At 42.0% G+C, this 17,266-nt stretch overlaps 1 protein-coding gene across 6 annotated transcripts in view; it reads right to left on the minus strand.

Annotated features, from left to right (window-relative positions):
* Positions 1–17,266, minus strand: part of lrba (LPS-responsive vesicle trafficking, beach and anchor containing) — a 282,434-nt gene that overhangs the window by 174,827 nt on the left and 90,341 nt on the right. For all 6 annotated transcript variants that reach the window (XM_072463061.1, XM_072463065.1, XM_072463066.1 and 3 more), the window contains exons 34-35: positions 15,111–15,172; positions 92–156 (exon numbers count right to left, since the gene is read on the minus strand). In XM_072463061.1, the coding sequence (XP_072319162.1) occupies positions 92–156; positions 15,111–15,172 (127 nt within the window). The remainder of the gene's footprint in view (positions 1–91; positions 157–15,110; positions 15,173–17,266) is intronic.

Raw genomic sequence — 17,266 nt, forward strand, 5'->3', positions numbered from 1 at the left:
ATCGTGCCGAGGGAGGTTAGGGGCTGGAGTAGCTGCGCTGTGGGTCCACGATCAGATAATGGCGTGGAGAGCGCAGTAAGCGTCGACGTACCTGCCCTCATTGACCAGCTCGATGAAGGCGAGACCTGCGTTCTTCTGGATGGAGTTCTGCCATTCCTGCAATCGCATAAGAACAAAGAGCGTGAGACGTTTTGGCTGGGGCGTTTGGATTTTGAACAGTTTGCTGAATGTCTCTCCGCCATTCTCACGCCCCATGTCGTGCTATACTGAACCCAGCATGTCAAAGAGAGAAAAAAATATTATTAGCTTTCTTTCTTTTCGTTTGAGCATTGTGATATAGTAGTTATTTAGTACATTTAACTAGACATTCTTGCTTTTATACATTAGTCTTGAGTCGACTAAAAGAGCGCATATTATATGAAGGATAAAAAAAAAATTGTGCCAAAAACTATCCTTAAGTGGTCGCAAAAGTAACCTACTTATTATTTAGCAAATAAAATTGAATTCTGTCAACTGGACAAAGGTTTTAAGACCTTAACGATGTTTTCATTTTCAAACTGAAGACGCAACTTGGATGAGTGGCGAAACCTACTTACACTTAAAACCTTTGTCCAGTTGACACAATTGCATTTTCTTTTGCTCTTTTCTTTTCTTTTGAACTTAAATGGACGAATGAGGGATTAGAGGCGTCTGACCAATTATTTCTATCTTAGTTTGACTGCAAACAGTGGTCAGCCATGAAATGCCCAGTGTGAAGTGTGCATTTATCACCGGTAAACGCGCTGATTTCCTCCCGTTCTTGACTTGCGTTATGGTTCGAGGTGTCAGTCTAAACAACTCAAGCCTCAGCCGAGCGCGACTTTAAATCCTCCAAGTGGACGGGACGAGGGGAGAAGTAAACTCTGCGGCCACCGTCCTCTCATGTTCTGTTCAATATTTCAACACCTCCGGCACAAGCGTCAAAAGAATAATAAAGCAACAAGGTCATGGGGCCTGTCTGAACCTAGCGGCGCTTTTCCCCCCGCTTCCTCTCGGGGGACGCCGAGAAATATGCACGAAAAGCGTCAAAGATTGGAACCATAACTTTTAAAATTGGAAAAGAACCGATTCGGTCGCGCGGAACCGCTTTGAAAAGACGTGGAGAGAACATGTGCGTTGGTTGTGTTCGCTTCATACCAATAAACTGTCCAGAATAACTTAATAGTTCGAATAGAAGTAAAAGACATGTCATTTGCTGTCATCGTGCCTCGCGCCGATAGGGGAAACTCAGTGTTTGTCTAGAGACTTGCCCTTTCAGCAAACCGAGAAAGCTCCCGGGGCCCCGAAGAGTATCGACGCTACGAATGAGGAAGGAAAGATCGGCTTACACGTTTCAGAAACACATCCAAACTTATCCGCGCGCACATGACGAATTTCAAAACCGTGTATTACTTTTCCTTTTTTTTTTTTTTTTTCGTTTTCCTTCCGAGCGCAAAAAATGTGCTGCCATCAGAAGCAATCATATCCCACGCCAATTCCGAAACCGCTCGGGCCAAGAGCGCCTGCGTACTCTCACTCCGCGGCGAAATGCACGTCGCGCACAGATAACCCGCCCAACACTTAACCTCGCTCGTAACTGCTTCGTGTCGTGTCGAGCCGCATTGGCGTTGACCGTGTTTACAATGCGTTCTAAATAAAGCCGGAGCGCCGAGTGGAAATAGTGTTTTTTGGAAGTTGAATGTTGGCATGGGGACCGGAGGATTTGCTCGTTGGGAGGAAGTGTGTGAGTGCAGCCTTGGGGCCTGCTAGATGAGGCATACGCTGCAGTTGAAGGACATTTACCATGAGTGTAACCAAACCTGTGGCCACGAGGAGATTTCGGAGCGGGCTAAACTCAAGCGAGCTCGATTTCAAATAAACAGCGCAGGAAGTGAGGTTGTAAATAGAGCTGCGGTTGCAAAGACAAGCAGGAATCCAGATACATTAGACTTCACTTTTGATTAAAACACCGACAAAAGGTACTGCTGAAATTGTATACTAAGCTTTAAAGGTATTTTTTTTTGCCTTTACTGTGGTTTTGGAAGTTAGTGAGGTGTATAATTGAATTAAATTTATAAAAGTAGATCGTGACAAATGTTTAAAATTATTTCTCCTGTAGATTGTATTATCGTACTGTCCAAATGTTTAAATATAACTAAAAGGGGCAAGTGGAAGTGGAGTACCGTATTTTCCAGATTATAAGTCGCACCAGAGTATAGGTCGCACCAGCCAAAAAATACATAATAGAGAAAAAAACATATATTATAGTCCGGAAAATACGGTATCTATAAAATGTCCAACTGGAGCACCTCAAGGCCCTAAATTAGGCCCATTCATATTTTATTGTTTGATACATTCAATTGGAGCAATATACAGAATTACATAGACTCTATTGAACGCATATGGAAACTATAACAACAAATGCACTATATTCTTTTACAATTTATCTTAGTGAGGACCTTGAGATGATCAATAGCAAACTGAAGCTCAAAACTGCTGATGTGAGGAAACCCTCTAAATTAGATTTGATGAACGATGTTGACACCATCGGCGTTTGGCGAACGTGGACAAAGGTGATGCCGAAACTAATGGTGTCATTATAGCCAAAGAAATGGCTCTTCTAGTTGAATTAAAAAAGCAATGACCCTGATCTGGGGGACATCTTGTGGTGACAAAAAGGAATCGGAGACAGCTCAGTGATAGAATATTGGATTTTGTCTGCCCTGGTCAGCGGTGTCACGGCTTTTACGACCACGATACGGACAATGACCGGCACACTCCTGATGAGAGGATACAAGCAGCCATTTGTGACCCTTGACCTTTCACCTGACCTTCTAACAAACGATAGGGTCGTGATCTTTATATCGTAATCGCCAGCTACGCCTTTCTAGCAAAGACTCTGCTGGACAATGTATTCCTTCCCTTTAAAACAGTGTGTTCCGGAGTATTATATTGCTCACGTCTGTTCCAATAGACTCACAATTGTTTGGTCTCTGCTCCAAAGACGATGGCATTGAGTCTAAACACATGCCATGCACTTCCGTCATTACAGCTGATTATCCATAATCAACATCTAAATATACCACTACCACTGGTGAGAAAACCCAGACCCCCAGAGTAAAATGGCCTTTCAAACATCGGGCCCGCCACAACACAAGGAAAACATTCTACGACACGGCAGAAAGAAATGGTTTGGTTCGCATAGAATAATAAATAAGTCACTATTGCTCTGTAGTGGCATCACTCATAATCACAAGTATTTGTTGATTTGAGGCTACAGGGAATACAACTTTTAATGACACAAAAAAAGAATAAATCTTTCTGTAAAAAAAAGGCACAGCAGAAAATAAAGGTAAACGATCTGAGAGCTACAGATTTTCCTCTAAAACATGTGATGTTACATTTTTTACAGAACAAAAACAAGCACATTTAACCACAATTAAGCTGTGCTGTGGAGCTAAATTGTTGTCTAATAAGAAAAATGAATAAATAGATGCATGAATAATTCAAAATCCTGTGTGAAGTGAAAAAATGTATAGCAAAATCCTGGTTTCGTCACTGACCCAAATCAGATTTACATTTCTTGTCTTTAATCTAAGAATAATCATTTGAGGCTTTTGTCTGTAATAGCGTTGCATCAGTTGAACGCACCTTTCACCACGTCTCTAGAGAATTAACGATGAATATGTCATAATCATTGTTGTCACTTTGTTGTGCAGCCGTCTAAAAACAACAGAATGACACGGCTGACAACAGAGTAGAGCTGCCAGCGATCTAAATGTGTGTGTTCAGTAGGAATGTGGCTAAAGAAAACAGACACTTGTGTATTTGTGTTTGCGTCCCTCTCGGTCACAACGCGGAATATTTACCGACGTCCAAATATTTACATTGCGGGGTCTCGGAGGGCCCCGTGCAGTTACACTGTCCCGGCTACAGTAAAACAGAGTGAAAAAAACATGACCTACGCCCCCCAGCCCAAACAGACAAAGCAAAACATGTCATAGAGATAACTGAACGCAGAACGCCAAGCAAGTAAATATATGTATTTAGCTCGCACCGTGTCATACAACAGGGTTTATGAGAGTTGGGGAGGACCCTGAATTGTAGTGATTTAGTGGTTTTCAGGGTATTTTTTACAATATACCGTACAGTTAATTAAAACAATATCAAGCAAATATGAATATTCTTGAATGTTTCGCACATTAGATTACCCGCTTCACTCCGAACATGTGTAGCTCCAAGAATTTCCCCTCCACGTGAGCCAAGCGACTGCAGCGTGCTTTAAGCAGCGGGACGGCGGCGCGGGGAGAACATGGGGAGAAGCAAACGCATTCCACGGCCTTATAACTTTGGACCTGTCAGGTATGAAAACAGTGGAATCGCAGCAGCTGACGGGGAGAGAGTGCCAGCTCCAGATAAGTCGTATATTTGAAACGCAACTACTTGGGTTCTGTTGTGCCACTAAAAACAAAGGAATGTGTTTGTTTATTTATTTATAGCCGTACTGTAACAAGAAAAAAGTACGGTATAACATTTGCTGTACTTTCAATATATTTACAACCAGTTAACATATTATCCAGAAAGTACAAACCATGTTTCCTGGCAATTTAATAACCTATCCTGTTTTCATTAGCAATAATATGTTATGGTTAAACACGTTTAGTTACCATTCTATTACCAGCTGATTGTCATGGTAACTGGTTGGTCTATATAGCTTGTCAACGTAAAAACGGGCCAGCTGATAATATAAAACGTGTATTCCAGTATGGCCTGTGTCTGTTTAGCTCAAAACTATCTGATCCAAACCCAAAACGTAAAAGTTTTAATGCAGAAACAACAATCAATACAGAAAAGTACAAGGAAACAGTATATTTCTGTAAAAAGTAAGATTAAACTCGTGATAAACTCCCTTCTTTCTGATGTTGTCCCATATAAATCAGTTAAATAAAATAGTTGATTGACATATTTTGGTGGATTAAAACCACTTTGAGCGAATAAAGGCCCAACACAGAACACGCAAAGGCAACCTAAAATGTGCTTTTGGTTTGCGATAGCTGAAACCTAGCATTAGCACTAGCATTAGCACTAGCATTAGCCGATTAGCATTTAGACATTTCATCAAGCCGATTTCATTATTAGGGTTTCCTTGGCCCCGAGGCAAACGACTGATGACCCATTTGAAACCGGTCCACAGTCAGAACCTGCTGGGACCCAAATTAAAACTCAATTGTTTCTCAGCCTCCCGTCCGATTCTCCCCTCGCAGCGAGACTTCACTTCCTGTCAGGAAACCCCCCCCCCCCTACCCCGTTGACCCCAGCCTCGCCGCCGACACCACCCCCTTTTGCTGCCGCATATCTGGCAACCGGCGGGGTGCCTGCAAAATTAAGTGCCAGTTGGTGTTACAGTGTTTTCCCTGCGTCTCACAGGAGAGTCTCTCCTTCGCGGGGAATATACGGGGGAGTGGCGTGGTACGAGGACTTTACGAAAAAAAAGGGCAAGTCTGAGGTGAGGGGAGGCCGGGGGAGGGAGGAAAAAAAATAACACTTTGATTTGCACTGATCTTGAACCCTGCGAGCCTGTTACGCCGCGCAGTGGGGTACGGGGCCCGGCTCGCGAGTAAAAATGACGGGTACGCATACCACGGCACTTCTCCGAGCTCCCCGACTGGTTCGTACAACATGGTGTGCCCTTGATCCATCAAAGGCGGGCGGGCGGTGGTGGTGGTGGTGGTGGTGGTGGGGGGGGGGCTGGGGGGGGAATACGGCCGCCGACTGAGGAATATGACTGTTTAGCACGTCGCTGTTCTGAAGCATTACTCTTAACACAAAGAAAAACAAATAAATTGACAGTTCTGTAGATATTTATGTACCGTATTTTCCGGACTATAAATCGCACAGGAGTATAAGTCGCACCAGCCAAAAAAGGCGTAATAGAGAAGGAAAAATCATATATAAGTTGCACATAAATAACATCACATATAAGTCGCTCCGGAGTATAAGTATACAAGTATAAATATAAGTATAAGTCTCACCCCGACCAAAATTATGAAAAAAGGTGTGACTTATAGTACAGAAAATACGGTAATTCTCTTGTTCTTATTTTCAAACGTTCTTATTTTCAGGTACTTAGCATTAAACTAGAACAGAAGTAGATCATAATTTTCTTTCAAAACAAAACTATTTTAAAAAGAATCCGGTCCTGAATAGACTTCCTCTTTGTTATAGATTCAATTAACATATTGTGATTTTGGAAAGTGGCTGTGTGACCTTTTTTTTTTTTTTTTTTTTTTTTTTATATAATTGCAACTAAGTACGGGGATGTGGGCGGGGATAGGGGGCAGGTGAAAACGGGAATTTTCTGAGCACTTGCGCCTCGGTTACAGGACAATGAATGTCAATGAATCAATCAAAAATATCACTTTGAGCAAACTAACAATGAGGAAACACAGTTGTAACCAGATTAAAACCTCATTAAAGTTGATATAGCACACTATGTCCCCTTTAATTTTAGCGCTAATGCTATCGAACATATACTGACTGTCCAAGCTAACGGACACTTTAATCAGGACTAGATATTTATGTAAAAAGATTCTCCAGAACTAATTTATTAACACAGACATTTACGACAATAGGTCCCACGGCAATATAACAAACTCTAATAATTAGTAAGTAATAAATAGTTAGTAATTGAATAAACTCCCTGCCGTCCCGTTAATCCAATGACTTCTCCATTATTGTGCGCTTCAAGCCCGGCGGACCCACGTTAACCCGTTTAACAGATGGGAGCTTCTGCCCGAGTCGGCGCGGAGTGCGACGTCGACTTCCCCGAACACTAGGCTCCCGCTGACCCTTGACCCGGTGACCCGCGGGTTAGAGGCGGAGACGAGCCGCAGCGAGTGTAAACCCCACATTGAGGAACAGGTCTGGCGTGTTTGATCTCTGTGCGCTGTGCGATCGATAACACTCTTCTGAGGAATGAGATCGCTCATCAACGACAAACTTTTCAGGCCGATTTGATGCCCGTTTGCTGAATACAATGCAATACAATCTGATGTAACGTAGCAGACTGTATTACGGTAGAGACTTCAGTAAGTAATACTAAAAAAGCATGTGCCGAGCTCTGTGTTCAGACTCGACACTTTCCTGGCAAGTTCATGGTTTCTGTCTGTCTGAAGTTAACGATATAACTTGGTATTAGAATAAATGGAAATAAGAGTGCTGCGTGGGTACTTAAATGTCCAAGAAACACTGCACCCTGAGGAAGGAAAAGAAGGGCTGAAACGTGTGTCGTTTAAGCTAAAAGCCATGATGCATTAAAGGCTTTTTAACTATTTTTTCATAAATGAACAAAGTGCCTTGATTATTCTCGCCTTTGTGAATACTCAAAATACATTTCTATATATATTGAACAGCAATTTATACCCAAATGGACATACTGTTTCATTGTACAACTTGGTATTATTGCTCTGTAGAGGTGGGAAATATATAAAAATGTAGATAATATCGTGAATGTTGCTTTGAAGATATGTATAAGTATACCAAGTATAAGTATATCATTTATAGTAAAACATGCTCCTTGGTTTATGCAACACATTATGTTGCAAACTTTCCAATAAAGGTGAAGGTGATATTTCTGCACTTTTGTGATTCATTTTGAAGGCATTTCACATTTGTCTGATTAAAACAAACAAAAAAACTCAACTGATATAGAATATGCTTTGTGAATTATAATATACATAATTTCTGACAATCCTTATCGTGATACTCAAATATAATACCGTATTTTCGGTTTATAAGTCGCACCTTTTTACATAGTTTGGGCCGGGGTGCGACTTATTATTTGTTATTTTCACACTGACAGCCACAAGAGGGCGCTCTAGGCTCTAAGCGGCGCAGAAGAAGAATCTGCACTTCCTCTACCTCTGGAGTTTGTGGAGTTGTTTAAAAGTGACACAGAGGAAGAAGAATTCAATGGATTTAGTGATTTGGGGTAAAACTGATGCTTTGGTAAACTTGTTAGCATGTTCTTTATGCTATAGTTATCTGAATAACTGTTAATATGTTACGTTAACATACCAGACACTTACCACAGTTCTGTCTGTGCGTCATGTAGCTGAAGGTGTTAGCGTTAGCATACGTACACCTATTCACCATGTTCTCTAATCTGTTATTATTTTAAATTGCATTTCAAGATGAAATGTCTGTTCTTGCTTTTGGATTTCATCAAATAGATTTCCCCAAAAATGCGGATTAGACTCCCGTGCAACTTTTAGTCCAGAAAATACGGTAATGCTAGAGATATACATTTGTGTCAGTATTGCCCACCTCGAACGCTCTACTTCTGAAAGGTTAATTTATTTGTTTTTGTGCACATTTTACTTCCCTTTCTGCTTGTTCTGCAATAAAGCAGCAGCTGTTTTTCTGTCTAGACGTCGCCGTCAACAAACAAGTGCCCCTCAACCTCGCTACTCTCCATCTTCCTTCCACTTCCACTCCGGGCGCGGGATGCATTTCTGATAAATGGCAGAACGATGGATGGTCTGACAGAAGGGCCGGACAATAATGGCTGATCTACAGGACACAAATGCAGCTACTGAGGAGATTTATGGCCACGCGCTCGACGTTTGCTGTCCGGCCGCCGACGAGATGATTTCTCAACGCTCCGTCCAGACCAGGGCCAGTGCGAGGGGGGAAAAAGCTCTTCCCCTTGTCCCGGAGCATTATTTATTAATCAGATGTTTTAGGTGGAGGCCACTTCGAGATGTGTACCCAGGAAACAACACAACTGGCTGTAAATATGACGGAGGCGGGAGAAAACGAGCGCAAGGGGGGAGAGTGAAAGTGTCGAATCGGGAGCAAAAGGAGGAGAGGGAGGGACGAGATGTTTCTCCAGACGAGTCAGAGGAGAGGCTCGTGGAATATGCAACATGTGCAAGTAGCTCTTTCTCTTTAGTGTTTGCAAAAACACATTATTTTCAAGCACGAGCATTTCAAAAGGAAACGGCACCAGCCAAAATGTATTTTAAAAACTGTCTCTCAGCCACAAAAAAATCTATCAATCTTTTATCAACTGCGACGTTTTCCAAAACTGCTGCACACAAAATATTAAATACACTTGCTGATAATCATTAACCATTACCGTATTTTCCGGACTATAAGTTGCACCAGCCAAAAAATGCAAGAAAAAAACATATATAAGTCGCACTGGAGTATGAAATGCAGTTGCAAGTGTGAAAATAACAAATAATATCACATATAAGTCGCTCCGGAGTATAAGTATATAAGTACAAATATGAGTATAAGTTGCACCATGTCCAAAACTATGAAAACAGGTGCGACTTATAGTCCAGAAAATACGGTACAATTTTAGTTGATGCAAATGTCATTCTATTGTACTGAATCACAAATCACCAGTTTCACAAAAATGTGTGAGCGACTCTTAATAACAATCAGACAATATTATGTCAATCGAGGGCAAATGTGTCAAAACAGGTCTTTAAATGTGTTGGCTGAGATTTAATTACCAGGAAAATGTGAAATCACTGTAAAATTATTCATAGATAAGGCTGTTGCGGTTAAGAAATGTATCTTCCCTTCTCACTGTAATTTAACCGCACTTACCGACTGGTTTACGTGTTTACCTGGTCCAGGAGGGTGAATTAGGTCTGTTTTGGTGTTTACAGGTGAATAAAAGTGCCACTCTGGACCTTCAGTTCTTCTTCGTCTGTAAGCTGATCCTCTGTGCTTTGTTTGGGTGAAGACTTGTGTTAAACGTGGTGCTGTTTGTGCAGAATGCTCAGTTGTGAACACCTATCTAATCTATCGACCCATTCACGAGATTCAAACCACCATCTGCTCGAGACGCTGGCATTTGAATGAAGTTTGCACATCTTCCAAATAACATTCACTATATGAGAAATATTTTGTGAATTTTTCCACCACTTTATTCTATTATTCAAACCTTCTTATTTGTTAAAACGGTCACTATACAAAGCTAATTGAAGTATGATCTGATAGAGGAATTAGAGAAGTCGGACTGAACACAGGATACAAGTCAGAATTAATTCAAGTTGTCTGCACTCTTCATACTAAAGGGCAGGATTTAGGACATATGACCAAAATCCTTCTTGCTGATTGTATATAACATTCAAATACAAACCCAACAAATATCGATATCTTCCCTTGAAAAGCACACATGGTTTTCAGTGCGTTCACGTTTGCCATATTTCATTCTTGCGACTACAGTAGCCTAAAGGATCATTAATCCTCACTTTGTATATTCAGCAGTCCAAAAAAGATCAATACTTGATTGGAGAACAAGGCCACACGCCACCCCTGCAGTTATTATCTGATCAAATGGTCCTTTAATTGGGGGCGCAGCGGTGCGAGCGCAGGAGCGGAGCACTATCAAACAGCGGTTTACCATCCCCTCCTCAAAGCCTGGCTGATGCCGTGGCCGATGTGACTTCCCGACGCTCCCTGATTAAAAACTGCTCTGCGGTCCCCAGCCCCCTGACCCCTCGCCCCGGCTCCACTCCATCTCAAAGCGGCGGAAATTAATTAAAATTTCACACAGTCGCATCTTGTATGAGACTGCAGCGGGGGAAATCAATCAACATCATCTCCATCTATTCCCCCCGGGTTCGCTGGGAAGCCAAGAGTGGCGTGATGGCTGTGACGGTGACTGGGAGCGGGTCCAGTTAGCGGAGGCTAGCTCCAGTTTCACTCAAACACACATTACTTTGAGTGATCAAGAGCATTCTTTTGTTCAAATACAACAGGATGCTATTTTTGGTTCAGCTCAGTGTTTTTTGTCTTGAGTGTCTCCTTGTTGTTTCACACTCTGAACGCCCCCTACACTACAAAATCTCTTTAATAGTACCGTATTTTTTGCACAATAAGGCGCACTGGATTATAAGGCGCACTGTCAATGATTGGTCTATTTTTGATAATTTTTCATATAGAAAGAGCATTAAGCGAAACAAAACGTGTACGACACAAAATTGCTTCAAGGTCAATAAGCACAACCAGAATTAATCCATATATATAAGACTGTCGTTTTTTGAGAAAATTAAATGCTTTTAAGTGCGCCTTATAGTGCGAAAAATACGCCACATTGTCATTTATAACTTTTATTTTCTTGTTTTAATTTGACATTATTTATGCCAAACCTATTCTACGTAAACATTATTATTAAGGATGTAAAATGTACCATAAAGAGCATTTTATATTATTCAGTTCCACCTTTCTTTCAAATCTGAAATCAATCCAAGTATTCCCCGTTAAATGCTCGAAGTTAGCTTTCATTCTGACAGCAATATTGTTGAAATGTCTAAAAACCAATGGCATGACCAACTTTCTGATACTAGTCATGTGGTCCGATAGCACAAAATCAGACTATTACCAATAAACAATCCTTTTAAAAGAGAAAATTCGAGTCAGGACTAAACATGAGGAATCAGCATTGTGGCCACTTCTCTGGTTCAAGTCTAAGCTAAAAAACTGTTCTGTTTAGCTTTGTATTGTGATTGAATGTATTTCAATAGTTGCAAGGTACTTTGAACTGCTTTTTGTAAGATTTTTTTCCCTACAAATAACTGATTGATTGATTGATTGATTGATTGAATTACTAAACCGTAGTCAAGAGTTTCTGTGAAATTGCTCCAGAAGAAGCGAATGACTTCTAACATAGAACTAGCTTGTCGCATTTTTTTTATTTTAGTAATAGTCTGTACTTTATATTGATTTTCTCCTTTTTTTATTGTTAATCATAAAACGGCACTATTACTATAAGCCGCGTTGTACTATTGCACAAGAGTTGCAACTGTGTGATTCTCCTGTGCCGAGTTCTCTACCTCTGCTCAATGCAATGCGCCGGTAATAACCACCCAAAACTCGACAAATAAAGGCGTTTGGTGCATTCTTTTCCACTGGCAGAGCTGCGGCGGCGCTTCCTGTCAGGCATCCGATCGCTTCCTGTGCCAGAGGGCCTAACAAACTCCCCTAAATAACGTCATCAATCATTGGCGCTGGCTTTAGCCTCACAGCCACACAAGGAGAACAAGCACACAAATAATTATAAATCGTAATCTAGCCCGGAGCGAAGTCTGTCCCCTCTCCACGTCCCCCCCCCCCGCGCGCAAAAGCCTCATTCACCGTGCGCGCCCGTATCTCTCCCCCCCCCGCCCCGATTCTTTCTCCTCCCGACAATAAAATTACATTTGCATTAGCTGTGAGAGAATTTGGTTGGATGATTTATTGGAGCAATCAACACTGGGCCGGGCCGATCCTCGCAGGAGAAGGCGGCCGTCCCCGTGTGCAGGTGTGGGGACGCTGGGTGGGGTATTCCGCCGCTAGAATTGGAGGAATAGCTTGGGCGCTCGGGGGGGGGGGGGGGGGGGGCATGAACACGGCAGAGCAATCACAGAGATTCTGCCTTTGATTAGATTAGCATTAAACAACTGCTTGACAGATATGACAAATAGCTGCATTAGCGACTGTCATTCCGCTCTTTGGTTTTCCCGTCGAGGCTTCGCTTGCCGCTAACCCGGCTTCATATTCCCACAAGTCGGAGTGCGCGGTGTTCCGGGCTGATGTGCGATCCCGCTGTATTGCCTTTTTAGTGAAGAGGTGGAGTGAATAATGGGAAGCAAATGGGGTTTAGGGGGTGAGAGGAGGGGAGAGGAGCAGTGTGACACTCGCTTTTTCTCCAGGAAATAAAGCTGATAAAAAAGGCGCAGTGCAGTGCTGAGAGGGACCATTAATCAGATGTGTTTTTGTGTTATTGGAGAGCATTGTTTTTTATGAGGGCCGTTTGTGTGGAAAAAATGCAAACAAATAGAGTTCAGAGAGGAGTTTTATTTATTTATCTACTTATTTGTTTATAATTATGAGTTTTTATCACTTGAAATGCTGGCTTTGTGTGCATGAAATTATTGAAATTGAGACAACAAAAGCTTCAAGAGAGGCAAATTCAAGTCTGACCAAGCAACTTTTTTAGTTTTGTAGCAATACAAATAACCCTTTCAATTTGAGATGATTTCCATCCAAGTCAATATTGTGCAAAAATTCAAGTATTTAATCTTAAACAGTATCTAGAATGTTGTGTTTACATGTTAGTTACGAAGTGGGACGATTTGTGTAACTAACTGTGCTATTAGATTTAACAAAACTTGTTTCATTTCATATAGAGGGCAGGGGGTTCAGTTACTCTATGGACTTTTTTTTTTTTTAAGGAAATAGAAAGTATATATTTTTTAGCTTACCGTATTATTTTCTTGTATTATTCAGAATTATAAGTCGCACCTTTTTACATAGTTTTGGCCTGGGAGCAACTTAAACTCCGGAGCAATTGTGTTATTATTCGTTATTTTCAAACCTCTACCTCCGGAGTTTGTGGAGTTGTTTACAAGTGACACAGAGGAAGAAGAATTCAATGGATTTAGTGATTTGGGTGTACGTATGCTAACGTAACACCTTCAGCTACATGACGCACAGACAACTATTCACCATGTTCTCTAATCTGTTATTATTCTAAATTGCATTTCAAGATTAAATGTCTGTTCTTGGTCTTGGATTTTATCAAATATATCCCCCCCCCCAAAAAAAAATGCGACTTATACTCCAGTGCGACTTTTATATGTTTTATTTTTTTCTCTATTATGCATTTTTTGGATGGTTCGACTTAAACTCCGGAGTGACTTGTAATTCGGGAAATACGGTAATTGCCATTTTATTCACAGTTCAGATCCTTGACCCAAAGCCAAACCCAGCCTGAGCCTGACCCACTTCAGGCTCGACTTCAGGGTGCAGAGCTTCACACTTGTGTTTACTAAATATGTGACGTGAGAGGAGAAGGCGTGTGAATGGACGACGTTGATGTTACATGGAGCGTGGGGTGGAGCAGAGGAGAGAATGAGACCCCTGAGAGACCCCCTAGGAGCTGAAGAAGGAAGCGAGGGATAATGTGGGTCAGCACCAGGGAACAGGTGCTTCTGGTACCGGAGCGACGCAGGTAGAACACTGACACGTGCTTATTCTGCCATTAAAACTCAGAGGAACCTCATTGCTCCACATGGAACTCTGGTTCTATGTGGAGCATTTTTTATTATTTGTTTGTTCACCACATTTCGAAGCAACAGTGGGAAAAATGTCACCTTATTTGTTGGTGCTGACATGTGGATAGGCTCAGTAAATATAATATAGAGATAATAACCATAAGCCAGGTCAAAACGTCTGCAAAATGACCATCAAACAATCTGTTTATTTGTATTCATTTTTTAGCCTTTATTTAGCCAGGAAGGCCCTGGTCTTGAATGTAAAAGATTCCAAGATCGTAAAGCAAGTACAAGGGCAGCAACGAGTTAATCGATTAATTGCAAGTAATCGATTATTAAAAGAACGGCCGAGTAATTTAACAAATGAATAATCGTTAACTGGTCCATACACAGGTTCCAAAACATGCCATTCGGTAAAAACCCTTTCATTGCATGACTTTTGTGTGCTCAGCAACTAATGGATTAATCAAAAGAATAATCGCTTAATTGATCGATTAGCAAAATGATTGAACAAGGACCATTTTCCATAACACAGAGGAACCTCATTGCAGCACACGGAGTAACATCACCGCCTTTTTGTTGCCGCGTGTCCGTTAACGCGCCTCAGCCTTTGTGGAGTGAAGTATCGACATGCCCGATCATCGATCCGCCCACGCTTGCTCACGATACCGGAATTAGTATTCATGAATCCGGCAGAAGCTGAATAAACTTGGCGTCGAAAACAGCCGAAAGACAACGGGGAAGCGCCGGGCCGATCAATGCGAGGCCCCATCAAATCGGCATTATCCCTCCTCATCGGCTCGGTCCAGGCCGCGAGAGGCTACTCCGGGTCAAAGGTGACGCGGACAGGTCGGCCACCCTTGACCTCTCCGGCCGATACTCGCGGGGCCGTGATGGTTTCGATCGCGGAGGGAGCGGGTCGAGGAGCCGGACGAGGCGCTGCGGGGGAAAGATAAGGCGCGCTCTCGAGGTAAGCGCGATAAATCCGGAGGCGGGCGGGGGAAAGAGACGAGATAAAGATGGAGAAACGCTCACCTGAGAACAGAGCAGCATGACCAGTTCCACCACGGAGCTGCTGGACTTCATGCACACCAGGCCTGGGCAGAAGAAGGACGAAAACGGTCGAAAAACAAAAGCAATGCAGGAGTAAGTGTGGCATCTCAAGGACAGAAAGTGCAAAGTACATGTACTTTTCAGGTGAATCAGAAGATGGATTACAGGATTGCATCATATTTTATTCTTTAGTCTAAAGTGTAAAGAATATGGCAGTAAATGCACCTTTACAGTTGGCTGCCCGCCGCCATTAAAAGCAACAACAACATATTTTAACCATATCAGTGTTTACCTAATGCACAGTTCTGATTACATTTTACATGATAAGCAATTATGAACAAAACTTTTATTTTTACTGTCGTCTATCGCGTTATTACTAGATATGAAATGATCAAAATACTAAAAACTAAATGTAAATATTATGTGATGGCGTAGTAAAATAATAAAATAGCGTCATTCATATGGTCCGAAACAGATTTAAATTGATCATTTATCATACCTACAATGGGGAATCGACTACCGTATTTTCCAGACTATAAGTGGCGCCGGAGTATAAATGTATAATAGAAAAGAAAAAAACATATACGAGTCGCACTGGAGTATGAAATGCGGTTGCAAGTGTGAAAATAACAAATAATATCACATAAAAGTCGTTTTGGAGTATAAGTATATAAGTATAAATATAAGTATAAGTCGCAACCCGGCCAAAACTATGAAAAAAGGTGTGACTTTTAATCCGGGAAATACGGTAAATGACGACAGAAAAACTCCAGGACAAACGTTCTGACATTGACCAACAGACGTCTCAGGCTTTATTCATTTTTCTAAACACCCAAACTGTCCAAAGTTAGAACTTAACAATATTTACCAGGTGGTCTTCTCTGCACCTTCTCTGAGCCTCACAAAAACATTCAAATTTCCCAGGTTTGTGACATCAAAAGTAGAAATCTAGAGGCCAACGCATCCTAATCAGACTGATGTCGAGGCTTTGTTTTCCCAAATGATACTTTCCTCCACCTTCATGGTAGAAAGTGGTACATACATTGTTAAAGTTCTGAAACATGAGATGCCAAAACAAAGATACTCAATGGCATGTTAAAAGCCAAAAACACTATAAATAATGCATAATGTGTGTCCTTTTAAGTCTTTATAGAACAATTTGAAAACATATTAAAGCCTTTGCGCTCGTATGACCACTCGTCCTTTCTAACCTCGCACCATCTGCAGGGAACAGATAGTATTGACGTGCCTAATGAGTCAACATGTTGTTACTGTAAACTAATACATATTTGGGCCTTGTATTACAGCCTTTACTTGGTCGACATATGTCCATTGATCCCTAATGGCGAGGCCTGGGCTTTTAGAGGGCAAGGGGGGCCGCCGGAGTGTCCAGAGCGGGCTCCGCGGCCGGAGGGACGGGCCACGGCAGCCTTTGGTCTTTAGCGTCGTCGCTCGTGTGACGCTGAGACCCGCACGCCCCTCCCCCCTCTCGTCAGACCCCTCCCCTGCAGCTATCCATCAACTTTCCATTTTGTTTGGTGGCAGCAGACATCCCAAACACTGCTATTAGTGGCCTGGCCTCTGACCCAGCCCCCTGGAAACCTTCAGCGCGACCAGCAGCTCTCGCACTCATCAGGCGATTGGATTAACAGCAGCCTGTGCGTGTAATTGCATTCAAATGAGGACGGCGTGCGGAGAGAGACTGGGCTGGTGCAAAGTGCATCTGACTTGTTTACTTTTTATTAAGGAAGTTCTAAGTCAACGGGAAACTGGGGGAAATTATGTAAAAGGGAAATTAGATAAATCGCAAATGGTCCAGATATTTAGGTAATAGTATCCTCCACTGTCTCTACGGCGTCTAAAATTCTACTTTCCCTGCTGTTTAGAGACAAAAAGTAATACAGTATTTTCCTAACACATTTTTACATAGTTTTGGCCGAGTGCGACTTATACTCCAGAGCGACTTATATGTGATATAATTTTTTATTTTCACACTGACAACCACAAGAAGGCGCTCTAGGCTCTAAGCGACACAGAAGAAGAAAATGCACTTCCTCTACCTCCGGAGTTTGTGGAGTTGTTTAGAAGTGACACAGAGGAAGAAGAATTCAATGGATTTAGTGATTTGGGGTAAAACT

This window comes from Eucyclogobius newberryi, unplaced genomic scaffold, assembly GCF_026437365.1.
Source record: "Eucyclogobius newberryi isolate DKJ021-1_F unplaced genomic scaffold, fEucNew1.0.hap1 SCAF_4, whole genome shotgun sequence".
Classification (NCBI taxonomy): domain Eukaryota; kingdom Metazoa; phylum Chordata; class Actinopteri; order Gobiiformes; family Gobiidae; genus Eucyclogobius; species Eucyclogobius newberryi.